Source organism: Citrus sinensis, chromosome 2 (genome assembly GCF_022201045.2).
Source record: "Citrus sinensis cultivar Valencia sweet orange chromosome 2, DVS_A1.0, whole genome shotgun sequence".
Classification (NCBI taxonomy): domain Eukaryota; kingdom Viridiplantae; phylum Streptophyta; class Magnoliopsida; order Sapindales; family Rutaceae; genus Citrus; species Citrus sinensis.
Genome location: NC_068557.1, coordinates 22,270,032 through 22,294,628, shown reverse-complemented (window position 1 = coordinate 22,294,628; position 24,597 = coordinate 22,270,032). Strand labels below are relative to the sequence as shown.

Below are 24,597 nucleotides of genomic sequence, written 5' to 3'. Positions count from 1 at the left end.
GGAATGAATCCTCCCATGGTCTAGGTTGAGAGTAGTTCTAGTTCTGATTGTATGGTCTAAATGGGGGCTGAGAGGCTTGAGGATTTTGCGGAATTGGTTGCATTGGTGGAGCTGGAGCTGCTGGTCCATTATGTTGGAATCCTTGAGACCATGAAAAATTGGGGTGGTCTCTCCATCCAGGATTATATGTGTTGGAGTATGGGTTGTAATTCGATGGTTTTCTTATTACACCTATGACATTGGCTTGATCTGAGTATGAGTCATGGTCATGTGATTCTGTTGATTTAGCAGTCGATAACGATGCTATTTGTCGAGCAAGACCTTCAACCATCTCCTTGACTTCTTTGATTCCTGAAGTTGATTCGCCAATTTGAACCTCATTCACTCCTTTAATTCTTCTAGTAGTCCTGAGTGATCGACTCTGTTGTTGGGAATTATCTGCTTGTCGCTGGAAGAATTCCCAAATTTCTGATGCACTTTTTGACATTAGCTCTCCTCCACTTGTTGCCATTAGCCATTCTTGCACATTTGGTAGTAATCCCTCCAAAAAGTATTGGCATTGGTGCCATTTCTCGTACCCATGATGTGGACACTTCAAGAGTAGCCCATTGAATCGCTCCCATGTTTCGAAAAACTGCTCGTCTTCTCTTTGAGTAAACTCTGAGATTTCCCTGCGAATAACATTGGTTTTATGCACTGGGAAATATTTATTTAAAAATTTTGTTACCATTTGTTCCCATGATGTGATGCTATTAGCAGGTAAAGTATTTAACCATGAACGAGCTCTATCCTTTAAAGAAAATGGGAATAATCTAAGTTTAACATCATCGTCTGAAAAATTCTCGTATTTAAAAGTTTGACAAATAGCATGAAAATCATTCAGATGATTATATGGGTCCTCATTTTCTAGGCCATAAAATGTGGGGAGACAATTTAGCACACTAGGTTTTAGTTCAAAGCTCCTAGCAGCTACATTTGGGTATCTTATACATGATGTGCTCAAATTTGCTAAAGGACTGAAATAATCCTTAAATGGCCTCTCCTATGGTTGCAAATCCATTTTATTTTTTACTTGTTTGTGTGTGCGAAGTGTTTTCTCAAGTTCAAGGTCTATAGGTTCAAGATTAGGTAATAATGACCTACGACCATGCATGCAAAACAAATAAAATAAAAATAAAAATAAAGATGGGAACAAAACAAATAAAAATGAAGAAAAGGGAGAAATTACGATACTAACCTTATTGCGCTATTACAACCTTTCTATAAAAATACACAAAAACAAATACGTGAAATAAATTAACTATAAATAAAATAATAAGATAAACAAAAAAAAATTACAAAGAAAAATAAATTGAAAATTAAATTATAGAATGTTAAAGAAGAGAAAAAGAAAAGAAATACTAACCTTTAAATGTAGATTCACTTTTTTTTTCTTCTTTTTTTTAAAAAAAATATAAGAAAACAATTAAAAGAAATTATTCACAAAAAATTAATTCTATGAATTAAAATTACTTACCTCCCCGGCAACGGCGCCAAAAACTTGTTGTGCAAATTTTAATGTACTCGCAAGCGCACGAATCTATTATAGTATAGACTAATGGTGACGAGTGTCGATCCCACGAGGAGGTGGATTTTAATTATATATAGAATTAATTTTGTAAATGGGTAGTTGGATTTATGGTGGAAATGATTTGGAATATGCTAATACTTAAATTAAAATGGCAAGAATAAATTCTAAAATTGGAATTGCAATGGAGAGAATAAATTGAAGAGAAAATCTATTAAATTGACGTACTTGGGTATCTTGATCCGTATCAACATGCATCATGGGCTAAATAATCCGTATTAATGCCAATTAAATCATGAGGGGGGAATCCACACCTCATGAACCACGCTCTAATCAATATGGTACTAAGGGCTTATCGTGCAAAATAATAATAACCTTATACTAGAGAGCCGGTGTAACCAAGGCGGTATCTAGACAAGACTATTATTATTTGTCGACGAGAATTCAAAACATCCACAAAAATTAGAGGGGAAGAGAATAAATTTACCAAATTAAGCCCATGACACATGTTGAGACTTCACCTTCAACCCAAGCTTGAAAGAAAATTAGCCACTCATAGTTGAACTAGGGGCAAAATGGAAATTTATTAAAATACGAAGAAAATACAAGATGGAGAAGGAATTACAGAAAATGGATCCCAAAAATGGATTCAGAGATATCAAATAGGGGGGGGAGGCCCCCTTTTTATAGATACATGGAGTAAATCATGGCCATCGGATTAAAAATAGTTTGGACGCTTAGGATTGCGCCACGTCATCAGTCAATAGTCCACGGTTTGACCACGCGGATGAACAGTAACGCGGTTTGGTTGAAAATAATCCTGTGTGATGCATGTACCGTACGCGAGATTTTTCATCCACTGATATGCTGCCACGTCACCATCAACAGTACATAAGAATTTTAGCCCAACAGGATCGTGACACCTCATCAGTCAATGCCACATCATCAGTCAATGCCACGTCATCGAGCCGTCTATGTGAACAGTGTTGTGAACAGTAACGTAGTTAGTACCGTACATATGAATAGTGTCATTTTTCCTTTTATGCTCCTCCTAAGGTTTTCGATCGTCCTGAGTTCAAAAGTGATGTCCGTTTTACCGTCTGATCTCTCCTTTATTGTGAAATGACTATAATGCCCCTAAAATACATAAAATATTTAATTAAAATAAAACACATGTAATTAAATCACAAGAAGGTTAAATACATAAAAGTAAGGGTTGTTAGTAAGACTTGAAATGTAAAATGACGGCTTTCTCCTTTATAAATATGCATTTTCTAACACTCAACAGCAGGAAAAACTTAACAATGAAGAATATCCTAGCAATGAAGAAAATAATTTGATGCAAGACAATTTGATGCCATCAAATTCTTCATCTTTACTTCCACGATGTTGCTTAGAGTCATGTGAAAGGCCCACAATTGTTGAAAACATGGACATTTCAGAAGTTGTGATGACGCCAAACTTACCAATTGTAATATAGCCAATAGCCATGCCAACTCAACCCCAAAATTTGATTGAAATTACCAACCATGACTTCCCTGATATATCTAATTGACTTTCCATTGAATTACCAATTCAACCTGTGAATGCATTATCCCAAGCAAAAGCCACCACAAACAATCAGCCTGTGACCTCAACCGAAACAATTTCAAATACACACCCAATGGTCACCCGTTATAAGTTAAAAAATAACCCCAGTTTAGCATTGCAAACATCTATTACTACTGAGCTAAAAACATTGAAAAGTGCACTCAAATATCCTCAGTGGGTTACTACAATGAATGAAGAACTTCAAGCCTTAAATCAAAATAACACATGGACTCTTGTTTTGAGACTAAAAAATGCAAATATTATTAGGTCCAAGTGGGTGTATCGAATTAAGTACATAAATACGGGAGCCATTGAAAGATTCAAAGCATGGCTTGTAGCAAAATGGTTTACACAAGTTCCTGGAATTGACTATGAAGAAACCTTTAGTCCAGTCATCAAGCACACAATAATTAGACTTGTCTTAGCCCTTGCCGTGAATCTCAGCTGGTCAATGAAAAAACTTGACATGAGAAATGCATTTCTTCATGGCCATTTAAATGAAACGGTGTACATGGAGCAGCCACTAGGTTTTGTCAATCCTAAACTACCATTGCATGTATGCAAATTGAACAAATCACTCTACAGGCTTAAACAAGCCCCGCGAGCATGGTTTGATTGCTTGTGTCGTGCACTTCTTAATCTTGGCTTCCAAAATAGCAAGGCTGATACTTCCCTTTTTATACTGCATTTTGAATCTAATATTGTTTTATTATTGGTTATGTTGATGATGTGATAATAACGGGCAATAATAACAAAATAATTCAACACATCATTCATACTCTTAGTTCTCAATTTGCCTTAAAAGATCTTGGCTCATTAAATTATTTCTTAGGTATTGACATCAAGAAATTTAAACAAGGTATCTTTCTTTCGCAGGCCAAATATGCAAGGGATTTACTTAACAAAATAAAGATGCAGGATAGTACAGTTGTTGCCACACCAATGGCTGTGAAAGAGGTACCAAGATTTGATGATGCACAACCCGTCAATGCGACTGAGTATCGGCAAGTAGTGGGAAGCCTTCAATATCTCACTTTTACCAGACCAGATATCACACATACAGTCAATAAAGTGTGTCAAAAATTCCAACAACCAACGAAGGCTGATCTTCGAGCTGTCAAACGGATATTGCGGTACCTCACAGGGACACTTAACTTTGGACTTCGCTATTTGAAACAAAGTTCCTTGACACTCTATGGGTTCTCAGATTCAGATTGGGCGGGTTGCCCTTTAACTCGACGAAGTACTAGTGGCTTTTGCATTTACCTTGGATCAAATTGTATCTCATGGAGTTTGAAAAAGCAAACCACCGTTGCTGCTCGTTCGAGTGCAGAACCTGAATATCGTTGCATGGCATCTACGGCAGTCAAACTCACTTGGCTTACGTACATATTCAAAAAGATTGGCATAACCCTGATAAAGCCTCCAGTTCTTATTTGTGACAATATCAGCGCCCTCCATATGTCAAAAAATCATGTTTTCCATGCACGGACCAAGCACATTGAGCTTGATTATCATTTTGTTCGTGAAAAAGTAACAAGTGGACTACTCAACACAAGATATATTCCATCATCACAGTAAACAACAGATTTATTCACTAAACCATTGTCCAAAGCATTGTTCTCAAATTTTCGGCACAAACTTGGAATACACCCCGTGGCAATTCCTAGTTTGAAGGGAGCTGATGAGAATCAATTTAAAATCAACCACAATCAAGACAATCACAGCAAGGCAATCATGAACTCTACAAAAGGAAGGAATAGATTTTCCAGCTAAAGGCTTACTAAGTTCAAGACTTGACACCAACGGCTAGTATTAATTTTAGCCTAAACTTTCTCAAATCACAATCTTCGTGGATATAATAGGAAACTCTCCTATGTCAAGCCATAACACAGTCCTAAAATACCTCCTTATCTTTGTATAAATTGTATAGGACAATGTAAAGAAAATATGTGAAGAAGAAATAATACATTCCTTGAGCTATTTAATCTATATCAAATTATCTTTTATCAACAACCACACAAAGAATTACAAGCGTTTGGAGCAAACCAAATTGGCAACAAATTCATCAATATTTTTGTCTGAACTTCCGCCTTTAGCCACGGCTTCTTTGGCAAAATTTCTCCATTTACCAGCATTCTGTTTTATCTCCTTGCCTCTCTCACCCTCCAATATTTCACTAATGCAATGTGCAATTGCTTCTCTTCTGACAATTCCTTTCTCATCCGTGGGAGCTTTAAGTCCCATTTTCCAAACATCCATAATGTACTTGGAATTAGTGCTCTGATCAGTCCATTGTGGCATTGCCACCATTGGAACTCCCACGCTCAGAGCCTCCAACGTAGAGTTCCAGCCACAGTGTGTCAAAAAACATCCTGTTGCTTCATGTGCCAAAACTTCTAATTGTGGACACCAATTCACCACCAAGCCTTTTTGGGATGTTTCATCTGAAAAGTTTTCCGGAAGCTTAGATTGTTCTGATTCCCTGACAACCCACAAGAAATACTTGTCACTTGCTTTCAGACCCCAAGCCAATTCTTCCATTTCCTCTATTTTTAGTGTTGCCATACTCCCAAATGATACATAAACAACTGACCCTTTTGCCTGATCGTTCAACCATTTAATGCAAGATTCATTACTTTGCATAAACATGCTGAAACCATAGTCTTTGTCATCTTCAAGTTGCTTATCCAAGTACTTGGACGGTACAGTTGGTCCAATTGCCCTCAATGGCCAGTGCCTCCCCAGCCATTCAGCTACCTGGACAAAATAGATTTAAAGTCAATTAATGTCAGAAAGCATGTTGCATGGCTACTTTTTGGTTCAATGGGTAAAATCATGTGATATATGTGTTTAGACTACTTTTTGCCCGATCATTTGACCATTTAATCGAGCTTTTTTTTATATACACACACTTAATAAAAAAAAAATCAGGGATCTTTAATTTTTTTAAAGATATAAATAAATAAAGATAAAAAAATATAAATTTCAATGCAGTGCATTTTATCTTATAATATATTAGAATTTACATATTTTTTTATTCTTTTTATCTTATTATTAACTTTTATATGATAAAAAATTCTTAATTAAAAACTCTATATATATACACACACACTAAAGTAAAAGGAAAATTATTGAAAAACTTGTAATAGAATTTACCTCTTCCTCCAACTCATAAAATGTGTTGCAAAGAACCCAATCAACTTTGTCAATATTATCAAATTGATTTTTCAGCACCAAATCCGAGATAGCAGGATATGAGCCCAAATCGTAAACGATTGAAGGCATGTCTTGAGGCTCAAGTGGGGGCATTCCGGGCAGCGAAATTTCATTGCCTGTAAGTGGAAGTTTGAGAAAGCCCCTATTCGCATGGTAATATATGCAATAAACAGCACAAGATTGAGTAAGAAAAGTAGCTCCAAGCAAGCCAAACTTCTTAGCAACATCAAGAGCCCAAGGCAAAACTGAATCATATACAACGCAATCAACAGGAACACTTGAGGCATTCATCTTCTCGACTAGCTCGGTAAGAGTTTGCGGGCCAATTTGCCAAAATCTCTCCAAGTAAGCGTCAATACTCTCTGCTTGTGCAGCACCTCCTTCATCGTAGCCGTCGGAGATTGCCTCGAGAGCAATGGGGATGGTTGATGAATTTCTATGCAAGGATTTGTAGAGGAAATGAGTAGTAACGAAAGTGACTTTGATTCCTTTGTGTTGTAAGCGCTTGGAGAATTGGAGCATGGGATTTATATGGCCTTGTCCTGGATAGGTTAAGACCAAACAGTGAGCCAATTTGCTGGAGGAAGCTTTCTTTTCATTATTCGCCATTTATTTTTTGCTCTCTCTCTCTCTCTCTCTATCCCGTCGCTCATGTATTGATTGATAGGAAAGTTCAAGACATAATATATAGGGTCACCTTATGATACGTAACATACACACTCACAGCAATAATAACAAATCCTATCATTAATATTGTTACTGTAAATGTGTGTATGTTACACTCAATCGTAACATAGCAGTAGCAGGTGGCCTAATATATATCTTGCATCATAAATTGTTTGAAGTCATTGCATACGTCTGCGAATGTGACTTGACGCATCTGCTCATAAATTAAAAAACTTGAGGTGGTGATCCATCAAATCATGTCACATTCCAGTCGGGTAAACAACTTTGCGCTTTCTTCTCATTTGCATCATACATCATAGGTCATACGAATTTTTTCTTAAAGCTCTTGGAGAATTGGAGCATGGGATTTAGATGGCCTTGTCCTGGATAGGTTAAGACCAAACAGTGAGCCAATTTGCTGGAGGAAGCTTTCTTTTCATTATTCGCCATTTATTTTTTGCTCTCTCTCTCTCTATATATCCCGTCGCTCATGTATTAATTGATAGGAAAGTTCAAGACATAATATATAGGGTCACCTTTTTTTTTTTTTTGAGACTGATTAATTATCAGATTACTGCATTACACAGATATTTACAACAACTGCTTATTATAGCAGAGGTATTACACTGATATTTACAATCAGATATACATGATTGGGACTTACATTATTACAATGAATTCTATGAAGTATATGCCTAATACAAATAACCCCTCACAGAAGAGGATGTCCATACTCCACTTGCATTTCGCAAGGGAGAAGGATATAAAGAATATTTAGCCCCCACAATGCTTTTGTGGGGGCTAGAACCGCTGCCCTCACAATGCTTGTGAGGGCAGCAGCCCACCACTTCGACCAAGGCCGAAGTGGCTAGGGTCACCTTATAATAGATTGAGTGTAATATACACACACTCACAGCAATAATAACAAATTCCATAATTAATATTGTTACTGCAAGTGTGTGTATGTTACACTCAATCGTAACATAGCAGTAGCAGGTGGCCTAATATATATCTTGCATCATAAATTGTTTGAAGTCATTGCATACGTCTGCGAATGTGACTTGACGCATCTGCTCATAAATTAAAAAACTTGAGGTGGTGATCCATCAAATCATGTCACATTCCAGTCGGGTAAACAACTTTGCGCATTCTTCTCATTTGCATCATACATCATAGGTCATACGAATTTTTTCTTAAAGCTCTTGGAGCTAACAAAATTTTTCATAAGTGGATAAATTAATAAATAAATAATCAAATCTATGAAAATAAACAACAGAGGGAAAAATTAGAAGAGAAAAAAAATTGTCTATAGAATAATGATGTTAAAAGAATTATCTTGTACTCAAATATTTTTCTTGTAGTGATTGTATACTATTTTGTGCTAGTTTTTGTGCATCTATCACTATTGTTCTAAATAATATATCTGAGACGGACATCGGAGGCTCTAAGTAACAAATGTCCAATGATATCATAAACAATATTATTGAGAAATTATATATTACAAAAAATATGGTCACGCAAATTCTAATTAAGGCCCTATTTTGAATTGCTCCCAAATAGTTGGACTTAAAATAAATTGATAAAAACAACTGATTTTAAATTTTAATAAATTATACTCACAAATTTCATAAATTTTTACCCCACAATTAATGATTTATCAAACACTCAATAATAACTATATTCTCTATTTTTTTTTTCAAACAAACAAATTACAGTGTCACAATTCCAAACATGTCCTAAGTTGCTGAAATTATTTACCCTAATTTTCGTGTTTTTTGACACGGTCATATAAGGAAATTAAATGTGCGATATGTATTTGAAATAAGTGCAAACAAGGACCCGCTAGCATTACAATTTTTTTTTTTTTGGGGGTCCTTGCTTTGATAAAAAGATGTTACAAAAATTCAACAAAATTAAAGATATTACAAGCTCTTGGAGGAAATCAAGTTGGCAACAAAGTCATCAATATTTTTGTCTGAACTTCCACCTTTAGCCACGGCTTCTTTGGCAAAATTTCTCCATTTATCACCCTCCAATATTTCACCAATGCAATGTGCAATTGCTTCTCTTCTGACAATTCCTTTCTCATCCGCTGGAACTTTAAGTCCCATCTTCCAAACATCCATAACGTACTTGGAATTAGTGCTCTGATCAGTCCATAGTGGCATTGCCAACATTGGAACCCCCAAGCGCAGAGCCTCTATTGTAGAGTTCCAGCCACAATGTGTCAGAAAACATCCTGTTGCTTCATGTGCCAAAACTCCTAATTGCGGACACCAATTCACAACCAAGCCTTTCTGGGTTGTTTCATCCGAAAAGTTTTCCGGAAGCTTAGATTGCTCGGATTCCCTGACAACCCACAAGAAAAACTTGTCACTTGCGTTTAGACCCCAAGCCCAATCCCTCCATTTCCTCTATTTTCAGTGTTGCCATACTCCCAAATGATACGTAAACAACGGACCCGTTTGCTCGATCATTTAACCATTTCATGCAAGATTCAATATTTGGCTCAAAGATGCTGAATCCATATTCTTTATCTTCTTCAATTTGCTTATCCAAGTATATGGACGGTAGAGTTGGTCCAATTGTCCTCAATAGCCAGTGCTTCCCCAGCCGTTCGGTTACCTGTAAGAAATTATTCCACTACAAATTGTAAAATCTTAAATATCAAATAACGTCAAAAGAAAAATTATCATTCACAGTTGATTCAACTAGTAAAATCTTATGAGACAAGGTTTGTTAGTTTAAATCCCGCTTATATGAGGGTACAATATTAGATTTATATTTAATTTGATCTGATGTCTTTATGCAGATTTTTTTCACAAAGCCAGACATAATTATTATTTATTGAATAAAAATATTTACGTAATATGTTTGTTCCCGCAACAAACAAAATTAAGCACAAAGTGATAATAAAACAGTGAAATAATTACTATTAAGACAATAAATTTGGAAAACGAAATTTTTATCTCCTTAATATTTGATCAAAATATGAGCCTTGCTTATGAAGCTCTCTCTTAATAAATTTCTCAACTCATTTTGCTGTAGACTTGCTTTTTTTTTTTAGATCTATATATTGTTGGTCGATTAATAATAAAAATAATAAACCAAATGATGCATCCAAAATTAATTATAATTAATAATATACACGTGTTTCAAGATTTTTAGAAAATAATCAGTAAAGCTCTACGTGGCCTTCGGTTAATTATTATGCTGAATATGCATCAGCTTTAACATAATTAAATCTTAACCTGCAAGGAATTCACATATCTAAGACGTTATTTAAAAATCAACACAGTTCTGATCATGATCACTAGATTCGAATCATGTGGTAGAGCAAAATTTGAATTGAAGAAAAATTACTTAATTACCTCTTTCTCTAACTCATAGAAGGTGTTGCAAAGAATCCAATCAGCTTTGTCAATATTAGAAAATTGGCGAGTAAGAATCATATCGAAGAAAGCTGGATATGAGGCTGGATCGTTAATGAAAGAAGGCGTATCTTGAGGATCAAGTGGAGGCAATCCAGGAAGGAAAACTTGATCACCCGTGAGGGGAAGTTTAATCAACCCTTTATTCACATAGTGGTATATGCTAGCAACAGTACACGATTGAGTGAGAAACGCAGCTCCAGTCAAGCCAAACTTCTTGGCAACATCAAGAGCCCAAGGCAAAAATGAATCATACACAATACAATCCACATCATTCATCCTCTCAACAAGCTCAGTAAGAGTCTGCACGCCAATTTGCCAGAACCGATCCACGTAAGCTTGGTCCGTTTCTGCCTGTGCAGAACGGCCTTCATCGTAGCCATCGGAGATTGTCTCTAGTGGTATGGAAATGGAGCTTGATGGATCTCTGTGTAAGGATTTGGAGATAAAATAAGTAGTGACTAGGGTTACTTTTATTCCGTTGTGTTCCAAGCGCTTGGAGAATTGAAGTAGGGGGTTCATATGGCCTTGTGCTGGATAGGATAAGACCAAACAGTGAGCTAATTTGCTAGAGGCAGATGCCTTCTTTTCATTATTCTCCATTTTTTTGTTCCCAACACAAAGAACTTGAGCTCGCTTCCAGCGATCTGCTGGTTAATTATACACACACACACACACACACACACACACAAAATAGATTTTTTGGAGTAATTCCAAAAAATTGAGCCATATTAATAATAATAACTAAAAATAATTTTAAAAATGAAAAATTTGGAGTAAAATTCCACTTCTATTGGCTATTGCATATCTTAAAATAATAAATTTACATGGGTAAAACAGACAGGTCCAAAACTTAGGAGTCGTGATGCGAGCATGCTTGTTTTCTTATCATTGTATTAATTAATTTGTAGTCATTGAATGCAGGTTCTGCATGGGGGCCAAAGATAACAAAGACGTAAATTTTTATTTACACGAATCACGTTGACGATGTTGCCAAAACCTAAACTTAATTATCAATGTTAATTCCGCCATTCGTTAGGCGGCATCATAAGCTACAGCCGATCTTTAGGTGGAGAACACAGACAAACAAGGCAAAATGTTGCTGAATTTTAAGATCAGCCGCAGCTTAAAAAATGTTTGGGAGATGACATAAACAAGACAGTATTTGTGGTACCATTTTCCGCCGATCATTTTACGTTTTACAAAAAAACAAAAATGAAAAAGGCGTTTGGCAGGCGTTTTTGAGCTGTAAAATAAATACAAGGAAAATGGGTTGCTTCCATTCTTCAACTTTTGTCAACAGAAGTGGGGTTTTGTTTCTTGTACTTGCATGCTTAAATGGGGCCACGACCTTTGTCATTAAATGTGACATTTTATTTTTAAAAATATTTAACATGTATTAATTGATATAATAACAAAAGATGAAGTGCATATAAATATATTATAATCATAAATACTGAGACATTCATTTTAAAATAAAATGATATTTGTTTATCTATGTTTTTTAATTTTTAATTCAGTTATTTAATTTATTTTAATTATTTATTAAATATAAATATTTAAATTATGGTTGGCGACCTAAACCGCTGCAAACCACTGTTGACCGCCGGTAGCTGCAATTTTCTCATAATTTTTTGCGTTAAAATTTGTACCAATGGAATCCTCGTCAAGAGATCTACACAACGTTACTAATATCTCTAGTAACAAAGCTTTCATTTGCTGTTAGCACGTAGTCAAATCTTTGAAATCTAAAATTTTAACTGTACATATTTGTAACATTGCATAGAGCCCTCGGTGTGGATTCTAGCGGCACCAATTAAGACGTAAACGAATAACATATTTAAATTGTCGGTGGTGGCTGCCCGTGGTTGTTTATTTTTTAATTAATAAATCAAAATAATATAAATTTAATACAAATTATAATATCAAATATCAATTTATGTAGTATAGTTCATATAACACATTGTTCATGTAACACATGGTACTTTATGAATTGTACTACCCTCTAAAATTGTAATATATCATAGTTCAATACCTTCCAACACACCAAGTGCTCCATAAAATTATTTTCAAGTCTATGGCCCCAAGATACAGTATAATCTCTATAAATTAATAGTATTGGGATCATATAAAATCTATTAATTTATATGGTTTACAATTCTATGATCATACATATAATTAACCAAAACTTCATTTTATTTTACCAATCTAATCATATGAATAAGAACTAATCCACTAAATATACGTTAAGTAAACTAAAAAAAATAAAAACATTGTACTTATCTACTTCGAGGTTTCTAATTTAGAAGAAATTATTGCTAACATCGTTGAAAACCCTATGATGATGAATTTGAGGATGTTACAACAACTTTATTTTGGAGCCAATTATGTGCAAGGAAGCACTCAAATCGACAACAATACTTCATAATTTTTTACTGTAATTCGAGAGTTCAATTCTAAAATTTATAGACGCATTATGAAAAATTATTAGAGATGAATTTAGAGAAAAATAGGTAACAATAGCTCATATTTTATTAAATAAAACAACATAGTCCATTATATTTGTAATCTAACAAATTATCAAATTATAATGTGAATGAGACTAAATAATTATATAAGAGTTTTCAGAAAAAAAGTATTATTTACATTATAATTTAGAGAAAAATAGGTAACAATAGTTCATATTTTATTAAATAAAACAGCATAGTCCATTATATTTGTAATTTAACAAATTATTAAATTATAATGTGAATGAGACTACAATTATATCAGAGTTTTCAGAAAAAGTATTATTTACTGTGGCTTTCAATTTGGTATTAGTGTTGACTTTAGAATTTAATTTGAAATTTGAAAAGGATGAAAATTTTAGCAATTGATCTAGAATTAAAATAGGGAGAGAGGGAGAGAGAGAGAGAGAGAGAGAGAGAGAGAGAGAGAGAGAGAGAGAGAGAGAGAGAGAGAGAGAGAGAGAGAACAGACTGGGCGCTCTCTATTAATGTCTATAACAATTTAGGGTGAACGCAATTTGTACTGATTTTGCATTTTTAAAGGGATATGAATTTATGAGCAAAGACTTATGTGTAGTCCCTCCCTTGACCATTTAACCATAAAGGCATAAACTTTCACTATAAAGGTCAAACTGATTATGTTTGAAGATACTAAATAAATAATCTTTTAATCTCTAAAAATGTTTTTATTGGTTATTAGCAAGAAAGTGAATTGTTTAAAAAAGAAAAAAAAAGAAAAAATGTGGTGAATTAAAAGTTAGTTAATGTCAACAAGCATTTTACGAGACTATTTGTTAGATCAATGGGTAATTAAAATCTTGTGACATAATTAAAAGCTTGGAATTTGAATCCAGGCTCATATGTGTAAACTAGGATAAAGTGAAATTTTTGAAAAACTTATAATTACCTCTTCCTCCAGCTCATAAAATGTGTTACAAAGAACCCAATCAGCTTTGTCAATATTATCAAATTGATATTTTATCACCATATCAGCAACAGCTGGATATGACCCCAAATGATAAATGAATGAAGGCATGCCTTGAGGCTCAAGTGGAGGCATTCCGGCCAACAACAATTGATTATCCGGAAGTGGAAGCTTGAGCGAGCCCTTGTTCACATGGTAATAAATGCAATCAACAACACAAGATTGAGTGAGGAATGCGGCCCCAACCAGCCCAAACTTCTTAGCAACATCGAGAGCCCAAGGCAAAAATGAATCATACACGATGCAATGGACAGGAACACCTGAGCCATTCATCTTCTCAACAAGCTCACAAAGGCTTCGAGGGTCAATTTGCCAAAACCTCTCCAAGTAAGCTTCAATGCTCTCTGCTTGCGCGGACCCTCCTTCGTCGTAGCCATCAGAGATTGCCTCGAGAGCAATGGAGGTGGACGGGGACGATGAATCTCTATGTAAGGATTTGGATATGAAATAAGTGGTTACTAGAGTTACCTTGAGGCCTTTGTGTTCTAAGCGCTTGGCGAACTGCAGCAAAGGGTTTATGTTGAAAAAATAGCATAACATGCTATTTTGAGGGCACATTTTGAGTGGGTCTCACTTAACGAAAGTGGAAAATCTTGTAAGATTCGGATTCTACTCCGCTAATACTTCAAAAGTATAATCTTATTTTCTCAAAATGATGCTTGGGTGAATGAGAAATTATCTCTCAAAGTTCACCCTTGAAGTTGGAAATTTGAAAGGAAATGAGACTTATCCCACATGGGAAAAAGAAGCATAGGGATTAGTGTTTATATATAAAAACTTAACCATACATGAGTAAAAATTATATGGATAGAGGTTCTCTCCACACGCGCGTGCGTAGGGGGTACAAATTGAAGACTGATTTGGTTGAACTTGTGTGCGCCCGCGTGTCCTACATACACGAATGTCAGTCCAAAATCATTCATGCAAGCTTGGCACATTTTTAATTTCCTTTTGAATTTTTTATTGTAACTGTTTCACGTTTTGAATTCAAAGAATTGTAACAGCTTCAACAATTATTTTTAGCTGTTATTCACGTTTTATTTTTTGAATTCAATTTTGAAATCATTCATGGAATTGATTTGGCTGTTATGATAATTAAATAAAACATATTGAATTCGAAAATTCAATACAAAGCAGTTGTTACATCCTCACATGAGTATAAAAATGCACCTCCTCTTTTGTTTTTAGACACTCGAAAAAATCAGCACAGAGCACACTTGTTTTTCCTTCCTCCTTCGTCGTTGTCTGTTTTCTCTGATCGAGTTTTCTGTTGTGATTCGCCGGAATTTCCAACATGTGCTTAGCCAGGAATTCGTGCCCGTTGTATCCTAGAAAACAGTTATCAGCAGACCTTAAGCACTCCAGTAAGTGGTAAATTTGTTTTAAGGATACTGCCCTGTGCAGGCCTCAGGTTCCATTTTATTTTTCTATGTCGGTTTTCATCTCTATTCTGTTTTGTTTTCTATTATTTCATTTGAAATTTTTAGTAGCTGGTTTTCATTGTTTAGCTACTATTTAATTTGTTATCTCCCTGTTTGTTTTGTCTAACAGTTTATATGGCCTTGTGCTGGATAAGATAAGACCAAACAGTGAACTCGTTTGCAGGAGGCAGCTTTCTTTTCAATATTCTCCATTTTTCTTCTCCTCACCCAATTACTTTAGCTAGCTCTCTCTTTCTGTGTTCAAGTTGTTTATACAATTGATTGATTTATAGGAAGTGCAGAGTTTATATACACGACGGAATTTATGGCCAGTGCCCATTAAAATAAGTAATTTTGTATCAATTAATCAATTACAATTGAAATCTTTTGTAACATGAAAGAGTGACGTGGTGTTGGCCCCAAGGAACAATTTCTCCACAAATACAACATTAAAATTAATTTGTACTCGTACTCTGCCTAAATAAATGTGACGAAGAGGCGTGCTTTATCATTTGAAGCAAGTAAAAATCAAATGCAAAACTTCTGTCAGGTTAGCTGGATGGTGTCTATTTGCTGTCTAGAAGTGTCTTATGTACAAGCAATGAGCAGCGCACTTAGGGGCGAAGCTAGATTTTTTCAGGGTGGGGAGGTGGGCTAAAATGATTTTTCTCTTAATTACCGATTATTTTTAGAGTAGGCCATATTAAAATTATTTTTTAAAAAATAATAATATGTACTTTTTTTAAATTAAAATTTAATATTGAGTTAAGTTTTTGTTGAGCATTAAATTAATAGTGTTGATTTTTTTCTTTATTTTTCTTATCTAACAACTATTAATTCAATAGAGATAAAATAAGAGTGCATGAGAATTTTTGGCGCTGATTTATTGAAAGGTTTATTAATGGAGGTAAAACAAGAGGGTATAAAAATCTATCTATGATTATATGTCAAGAAATTTAGAAATAGAAATTGAGTTGGCTCGCAATTTGTTAAACAGTACTTGATTAAGAAAATTATGAAAGAAAATACTCATAAAGTATTCCAATGAATCATGTTGAATTAAACCATACCATTAAATTGAAATTGAACTTGAAATGATTATATCTTAATTCAAATTCCTATAATTTTAGGATTAAAAAATTAAGGATTTAATACTATGTTTTTTTGAAAAAAAAAAAATCAAAGTCAGAAGGTAAAGAGTGAGAGAGGTTTGGATTAAGAGAAATGAACAAAATAAAAAAATATAAAGAAATTGAAAAATTATTAAAAATATTAATAGTAACACTATAAATAAATCTATTTAAAATAATTCATTTGAATTTTTCCCAAAATTATGGATGTGCTAACCCTAAAGTTGCTTCGCCACCGAGCATTCATATCTAATATCTAATATAATCTCGCTAGTTGAAATGAAGTACTGAGAATTAAATTGGGTTAGACTAGCAAAAACGTGGTTAATTCATAGAAGTCTTCAAAGGTAGGCCTCAGTACTTAAATATCCAATATCTGACGTCATCGAATTAAGAATCAGGCAATGTCGTACGTCATCATTGGCCACCTCAATGGAAGACTTAAAAACATACAACAACGACATCAATCAATTAAGAAAGCCTCCATTATAATTTATTTATATATGTCCAAAAACAATTTTTGAATTTAACAAAACATATTACTGCTAGTTTATTCTATTAATAAAATCCTGTAATATAATATGTTTAGAGTTCGAATCTAAACTTATGTATGCATATATATATATATATATATATATATAAATAGACGCACATTTAAGATTTTTGAAACGCTTATAATATAATTACCTCTTTCTCCAGCTCATCAAAATGTGTTGGAAATAACCCAATCAACTTTGTGGGTGTTATCAAGTTGATATTTCATCACCACATCAGAGAAGGCAAGATATGACCCCAAATCGTAGGTTTCTTCAGGTAACTTTCTTTTTCATGTTCTGCATTTTTTCTTTTTCTTTTTTTAACTTTTCTCCTTTCAAATCACTTGAACTAGCTTTGCCCACTCTATATATTCACGTTGCTTTATTGATGGGGAAGTTCAAAATTTCTGCGCGTCAAAGTTGGTGATCACAACCTTGTCAAACAAGTAAATTTTTTTTCTTTTTTCGAAAGGGTCAAACGAATACGAATTGAGTGGCCATCAAGTATGCATTTGGCTTTTGCAAAAATGATCCGGATGATTATAGAGGGGGCTAAGTTACAGGATCCGTTTGTAACAGACACGTAATGTCAGTCGTTGGATGTGGAGTGAAAAAGATGCAGAAATTTAAGGGTAGGAAAAAGAAGTTAAAAAAATACACATTCGTGGAGAACCGGCTTTGATGGTTAATGTGAGCAGTACACATCGCAGAAGATCGATTTTACATAAAAAGCCATGGTAACTAGAGGAAATAACAGGATATTTCGATATGGCACAAGGTTTGGACTCCGCAAATTCAACCGGGCAGTTAGGTCACTCATATATGCAGGAATTAAAAAACACACACACTTAGCATAAATTCAACTATAAATCACCATTCAGGCTTCGGTGATCTTTGGTGATCTGTTGACCCAAGCGGCCAAACCACAAAAAATCCACTTTGAGTGCAGGCACCAAATGAAGATGAATGCGATGACTTGAGGAGCAGAAACCGAAAATATCATAATCGAATTGTAGGAACAATAAAAATGGCAACAATGACTAGTATGACTTTAAAATTTTCTGTACATGAATGAAGGCACCACTCATCGGAACTCAAAATTGAAATTCATGGAAACCCAGATAGTGGTTCTTGCTAAATAATGTAATGAACTGGATCTGTACCAATAGGCTTCTGTCTACACACTGAAAGATCTTTACTTTAGCCACTGATCATCAAATTCAAGTACAAAAAATCCACTCCCAGATTTAATCTTGATCAATAAACTTCAAAAAAAAAGGACAAAGGTTTAAAAGCACAAACACAGGATTAATCAATGAAAAAACAAAACTTTCAAAATCTTATCCCCCATGGTGTTTCATTTTGTACCAATTTCAATCAGATATTGAAGAAGACGAGAACCTGTGGAGTGAGAAAGATGGGCGGATTTAACGGTTGGAAAAAGATTTTTTTTGTTTTTGTTTTTTTTAAAAAAACACATTCGTGTGCAACCGGCTTTGATGGTTAATGTGAAACCGGAAGAAAACCGGAATGTTGGGTTCCACATATAATCTACCATTTCTTCGACGGTCCACGTGTCACCCATCCACCTATAATCTTGTCAGCTCACAAGATGTTACTTGCAGAAACTGCAGCGTATAGGTTACAGTTCAACTCTTTTCTAACATGAAAGATTCCAAAAGAAATAATGCAAGTGAAGAAAACACGTGTTTTTTTATTTATTGAAAAAGTCAAATCAAAAGCAATCTAACTCAAGCAAATTATTGAATTGTAACATTATACGTCAATGAAAAAATAAATGTTTATGATTTTTTCGTTGAGTTTCGCTACAAGAAAATGGCTCATTTTCGAAGATAAATACTCTTAGAAATACATAGAAATTCTTGAAAAAATTCATTTTCGAACGGGGCATGGCGTTGATCGTCGTCGTATTAAGATTTATTGGAAAAACCCTTTGGTTGGTTATTATGTTGAATATGCATAAGCTTTAACATAATTAAATCTTAACCTGCCAGGAATTCACATATTTAATACGTTATTTAAAAATCAACACAGTTCCGATCATCACTAGATTCGAATCATGTGGTAGAGAAAAATTACTTAATTACCTCTTTCTCTAACTCATAGAAGGTGTTGCAAAGAATCCAATCAGCTTTGTCAATATTAGAAACTTGGCGAGTAACAATCATATCGAAGAAAGCAGGATATGATGCCGAATCGTTAATGAAAGAAGGCGTATCTTGAGGATCAAGTGGAGGCAATCCAGGCAGCAAAACCTCATCACCAATGAGGGGAAGTTTAATCAACCCTTTATTCACATGGTGGTATATGGCAGCAACAGCACAAGATTGAGTGAGAAACGCAGCTCCAGTCAAGCCAAACTTCTTGGCAACATCAAGAGCCCAAGGCAAAAATGAATCAAACACAATACAATCCACATCATTCATCCTCTCAACAAGCTCAGTCAGAGTCTGCAGGCCAATTTGCCAGAACCGATCCACGTATGCTTGGTCACTTTCTGCCTGTGCAGAACCGCCTTTATCGTAGCCATCGGATATTGTCTCTAGTGCAATTGAAATGGAGCTTGATGGATCTCTGTGTAAGGATTTGGAGATAAAATAAGTAGTGACTATGGTTACTTTTATTCCTTTGCGTTCCAAGCGCTTGGAGAATAAAAGCAGGGGGTTTATATGGCCTTGTGCTGGGTAGGATAAGACCAAACAGTTAGCTAATTTGCTAGAGGCAGATGCCTTCTTTTCATTATTCTCCATTTTTTTGTTCCCAACACAATGAACTTGAGCTCGCTTCCAGTGATCTGCTGGTTAATTATACACACACACACACACACAATAGATTTTTTGGAGTAATTCCAAATAATTGAGCCATATTAATAATAATAACTAAAAAAACTTTGAAAATGAAATTTTTGGAGTAAAATTCCACTCCTATTGGCTATTGCATATCTTAAAATAATAAATTTACATGGGTAAAACAGACAGGTCCAAAACTTAGGAGTCGTGATGGGAGCATACTCTTTTTCTTATCATTGTATTAATTAATTTGCAGTCATTATTGCAGGTTCTGCATGGGGGCCAAAGATAACAAAGACATAAATTTTTATTTACACGAATCATGTTGACGATGTTGCCTAAACCTAAACTTAATTATCAATGTTAATTCCGCCATTCGTTAGGCGGCATCATAAGCTACAGCCGATCTTTAGGTGGAGAACACAGACAAACAAGGCAAAATGTTGCTGATTTTTAAGATCAGCTGTAGCTTAGAAAATGTTTGCTGATCTTTTTGGAGTTCAAGGTTACCAAGGCGAAATGTTGCTAATTTTTTGGGAGATGACATAAACAAGACAATATTTGTGGTACCATTTTCCACCGATCGTTTTACGTTTTACAAAAAAACAAAAATGAAAAAGGCGTTTGGCAGGCGTTTTTGAGCTATAAAAGAAATACGAGGAGAATGGGTTGCTTCCATTCTTTCAAGCTTAATCAACAGAAATGGAATTTTTTTTTTTTTTTTTCCCTTGTCCTTGCATGCTTAAATGGGGGAATGGGGCCACAACCTTTGTCATCAAATGTGACATTTTATTAACAAAAATATTTAATATGTATTAATTAATGTAAGAACAAAGGATGAGGTGCATATAAGTATATTACAATGATAAATAGCGACATATTTATTTCAAAATAAAATAGTATTTTTTTATTTTTTTAATTTTATTATTTAATTTACTCTAATTATTTATTAAATATAAATATTTAAACTACGGTCCGCGACCTATTACCACTACTGCAAACCAACATCGACCGCCAATCGCTGCAATTTTCTTAGTAGTTTTTTGCATTAAATTTTGTACAAATGGAATGCTCTTCAAGAGACCTACACAACGTAGCAATATCTCCAGTAACAAAGCTTCCATTTGCTGTTAACATTTAGTCAAATCTTTGAAATCTAAAATTTTGAGAGTATATCTTTGGCGAACAGAAACTCCGTTTGCCGGACATATTTGTAACATTGCGTAGAGCCCATGATAAGGATTCTAGAAGGACCGATTAAGACGTAAACGAATAACATATTTAAATTGTCAGTTGTGGCTAGTGGTGGCTGCTACTGGTTGTTTATTTTTTTAATTAATAAATCAAAATAATATTAATTTATTATAAATTATAATATAAAAATATCAATATATGTAATATAGTTCATATAGCACATGGTACTATATTACATATATTGATATTTTAAATGAATATCCTTTTAATCTCCAATAATGTTTTTATTGGTTATTAGTAAATAAGTGAATTGTATTTTAAAAAAAAAAAAAGTGGTGAATTAAAATAACATTCCGTTGCCGGGAATCGAACCCGGGTCTCTCGGGTGAGAGCCGAGTATCCTAACCGACTAGACTACAACGGATTTTTGCAAGCTGTCTTGTGCCTTGTCAGTATTATAACATAACTTATTTGCCAACAACCACCAATTCTCAACGTGCTCCCGCGGTCGTTGCTTATGGAAGAAACTTGCCAACCAGGGAAAGTGAAAGTACCTGACATCATCAATCATCATAACTCCAACGGACCAGGAGTAACCCCAATCGGACCATTTTCATTTTTACTAACTCAATTTATGTTTCTTCTTCTAATATTTCCCCTAATCCCCTTTAAATTCTTGCCACACACAACCTTAAACCAACAAGAAAGCAACTGTTTTCACTCGAATATCACAAAATAGTTACCCCCTTTTGATCATCAATCAACTCATCACCACATTCCTCTCAAACCCATTTCCTAAATTTGACCAATAATGGAGTTCAATTCCTCATCTCCAAGAACCATCCCTGTTGTTTCAACATTTGCTTCCCCATTTGGCTCCTCCTCCCCTGCGCTCAATGAAGACCCCAAAACCAACAGAAAGCCCATAAGTTTGTGGCCAGGTATGTATCACTCACCGGTCACCAATGCTTTGTGGGAAGCGAGGTCTAAGATTTTTGAAAGACTTCTTGACCCACCAAAAGATGCTCCCCCACAAAGTGAATTGCTCACTAAAACTTCTTCTCAGAGCAGGACTAGTATTTTGTATAATTTTTCTACTGATGACATTTTAAGAGAGCAGTACCGGGATCCTTGGAATGAGGTCAGAATTGGGAAGCTGCTTGAGGATCTTGATGCTCTAGCTGGTACCATATCAGTTAAGGTATTGTGTATTCGGTGCTTATTGTTCTAGCTGTTTGACAGTTTGAGGGGTTTAATGGAGTATGTTATGTGGATATTGCTTGAAATTTGAGTTTTTGAAGTGGGTTCAGATTGATTTTTTTTTAATTGAGCTGTCAACTGTGTTGACATGCTCTGCTATGCTGTTGAAAAATTTTGATTTTGGATACAACTGTCATGGAATTAGTGTCTAATATGCAAAGCATAAGCTTAAGATGGAGACGATGAATGTCACATTAGCCTTTTGTGTATTTGATTTTCATGCAAATGCTTGAGCATTATGAAATGAGTTGCTAGCTTGTGTGATTTGAAAGAAATTGCTTTCAGGATGAAGCACATACTGTGTGCTTGCCTTTAGTGAATTCTTGTGAATTGAAAATCATCTCTCCGGGTTGCCTAATGATCTTCTATTTGTTGGTGAATCAGCATTGTTCTGATGATGATAGCATGACTAGGCCGCTCTTGCTGGTCACTGCTTCTGTTGACAAGATTGCACTAAAGAAATCGATTAGTGTTGATATCGATCTGAAAATAGTTGGCGCTGTCATATGGGTGGGCAGGTCTTCAATTGAGATTCAACTTGAAGTTATTCAGTCCACAAAAGGTACTTACTTTTCGAACAAACTATATACGTAAAGAATCACATACATGATATCTTGAAGTAAAGCTACTAATAATATACTGAAGCTAGAGATATTAGCTTTCTTAATTGAAACCCTACTTGAATTTGCTTAGACCCTTAGTACCTACGTGGAGAAGTATTTGGTTTTTTAAGTTTTTTTAAGCTGCTATTCATAGATCATTTGTCCTCAGCTTTGGCTATGACCTACCGGCTTGTGGGGGGTTAATAACAGACTTATTATGATCTTTGCTTTGCAGAGGTCTCTGATACTTCAGACTCAGTAGTTCTGACAGCCAACTTCATATTTGTGGCACGTGACTCTAAGACTGGAAAAGCTGCTCCGGTGAACCGGCTATCACCACAGACTGAACGCGAGAAGTCTCTTTTTGAAGAAGCTGAAGCTAGAAGCAAACTGAGGAAAAGGAAAACAGGAGGAGATAGAAGGGAACTTGACAATGGGGAGGTGAATAGACTCGAGGCATTGTTGGCAGAGGGTCGGGTCATCTGTGACATGCCAGCCTTGGCTGACAGAAACAGCATTCTTCTAAGAGATACTCGACTTGAAAATGCTTTGATTTGTCAGCCACAGCAAAGAAACATCCATGGTCGAATCTTTGGGGGTTTTTTAATGCTCCGAGCATTTGAATTAGCTTTTTCAACTGCTTATGCCTTTGCTGGACTGATGCCTTGTTTTCTTGAAGTTGACCATGTTGATTTTCTAAGACCTGTGAGTAACTTCATCCTTCTACTAGGAAAACCTCAATTCTGAATTAACTCTGATTTAGCACTTTCACAAAAGGCGTGTTAAAGCATGAATTTTTTTTTTAGTTCCTTTAATTACTGTAATTCAGCTGTAACTGGTTCCTGCTGCAATTTCATCCCAGCATCTTATGATTCTGTGATATTTTTTCTACATCTTACGTGAAGAACATCATTCTTTGAGCAGGTGGACGTTGGAGACTTTTTGCGTTTCAAGTCTTGTGTTCTCTACACAGAACTTGAGAATCCTGATCAGCCTCTAATTAACATTGAAGTTGTTGCTCATGTTACAAGGCCTGAGTTCAGGTCTAGTGAGGTAAGCCTAAGCTCTCCAGCCCGCATATAGGAAGCAAATTTCTACTTGTAAAAAAGGAGCAACCATTTTTACTCATAAAAGTTGCTACTAGCTTTGTTATGATTCCAACCAAAATTCCTCGTGTATAATATTGCTAATATTTTTAACAATTTTATCCTTGGAAACAGGTATCAAACACATTCTATTTTACTTTCACTGTATCAAAGGCCGTGACAAATGGATTCAGAATTCGGAATGTGGTTCCAGGAACTCAGGAAGAAGCACGTCATATTCTTGAGCGAATGGATGCCAAGGCCTTACAGTTAAGCAAAGGCGTGAGCAAATGAGACATAATATTTACTTACAGAAAACCATAGGGAGTAAAGCTTCTGAAGCTTCTAATTTAGTTAATAAGCTTGAATGAAATGAATTTTCATTGTGGTCCCCAAAAAACTATTGTACTCTTGAAAGACTGAAGAAGTGGTACTTGCTTAATTGTCCAACTAATAATTGTATTGATCTAATATTACTTATATGTATCAAGTTCCTATTTTAATGTTTGTATCAAGAGACGTGGAGCCAAGCTTTCATCCCATTTTATTTCTAAAACTAAGCCTGTGCTCATTGCTCAATGCCAACATTTTAGC

At 35.0% G+C, this 24,597-nt stretch overlaps 3 protein-coding genes, 2 non-coding genes and 1 pseudogene across 5 annotated transcripts; 2 read left to right on the top strand and 4 right to left on the bottom strand.

Annotated features, from left to right (window-relative positions):
• The first annotated feature begins 575 nt into the window (after nt 1–575).
• On the top strand, nt 576–679 carry LOC127900490 (small nucleolar RNA R71). Its single transcript, XR_008052673.1, has one exon. It is a non-coding gene; the product is annotated as a small nucleolar RNA R71 (small nucleolar RNA).
• A 4,373-nt stretch (nt 680–5,052) lies between these two features.
• LOC102613809 (UDP-glycosyltransferase 74E2-like) lies at nt 5,053–7,092 on the bottom strand. Its single transcript, XM_006469296.4, has 2 exons — nt 6,317–7,092; nt 5,053–5,917 (listed from the first exon to the last, which is right to left on the bottom strand). Exons 1-2 carry the CDS (start codon nt 6,983–6,985, stop codon nt 5,186–5,188), a joined length of 1,401 nt encoding a protein of 466 aa, XP_006469359.2. The 5' UTR covers nt 6,986–7,092; the 3' UTR covers nt 5,053–5,185.
• Nucleotides 7,093–8,874: 1,782 nt separating this feature from the next.
• LOC112497321 (UDP-glycosyltransferase 74E2-like) lies at nt 8,875–18,541 on the bottom strand (annotated as a pseudogene).
• Nucleotides 18,542–19,048: 507 nt separating this feature from the next.
• On the bottom strand, nt 19,049–19,823 carry LOC127900332 (UDP-glycosyltransferase 74F2-like). The gene is made up of 2 exons (XM_052434971.1): nt 19,161–19,823; nt 19,049–19,060 (listed from the first exon to the last, which is right to left on the bottom strand). The coding sequence occupies exons 1-2, from the start codon at nt 19,821–19,823 to the stop codon at nt 19,049–19,051; spliced, it is 675 nt and encodes a 224-aa protein (XP_052290931.1).
• A 1,584-nt stretch (nt 19,824–21,407) lies between these two features.
• TRNAE-CUC (transfer RNA glutamic acid (anticodon CUC)) lies at nt 21,408–21,480 on the bottom strand. Its single transcript has one exon. It is a non-coding gene; the product is annotated as a tRNA-Glu (tRNA).
• Nucleotides 21,481–21,578: 98 nt separating this feature from the next.
• On the top strand, nt 21,579–24,518 carry LOC102614496 (acyl-coenzyme A thioesterase 2, chloroplastic). Its single transcript, XM_006469298.4, has 5 exons — nt 21,579–22,257; nt 22,701–22,878; nt 23,154–23,623; nt 23,843–23,971; nt 24,139–24,518. The coding sequence occupies exons 1-5, from the start codon at nt 21,868–21,870 to the stop codon at nt 24,295–24,297; spliced, it is 1,326 nt and encodes a 441-aa protein (XP_006469361.1). The 5' UTR covers nt 21,579–21,867; the 3' UTR covers nt 24,298–24,518.
• Nucleotides 24,519–24,597: the final 79 nt, after the last annotated feature.

Coding starts and splice junctions, on each gene's coding strand:
- LOC102613809 (XM_006469296.4), bottom strand. CDS start 6,985: ATGGCGAATAATGAAAAGAAAGCTTCCTCCAGCAAATTGGCTCACTGT. Junction 5,918..6,316: donor TTTATGAGTTGGAGGAAGAG/GTAAATTCTATT, acceptor TATTTTGTCCAG/GTAGCTGAATGGCTGGGGAG.
- LOC127900332 (XM_052434971.1), bottom strand. CDS start 19,823: ATGGAGAATAATGAAAAGAAGGCATCTGCCTCTAGCAAATTAGCTAAC.
- LOC102614496 (XM_006469298.4), top strand. CDS start 21,868: ATGGAGTTCAATTCCTCATCTCCAAGAACCATCCCTGTTGTTTCAACA. Junction 23,624..23,842: donor ATGTTGATTTTCTAAGACCT/GTGAGTAACTTC, acceptor TTCTTTGAGCAG/GTGGACGTTGGAGACTTTTT. Junction 23,972..24,138: donor CTGAGTTCAGGTCTAGTGAG/GTAAGCCTAAGC, acceptor CCTTGGAAACAG/GTATCAAACACATTCTATTT.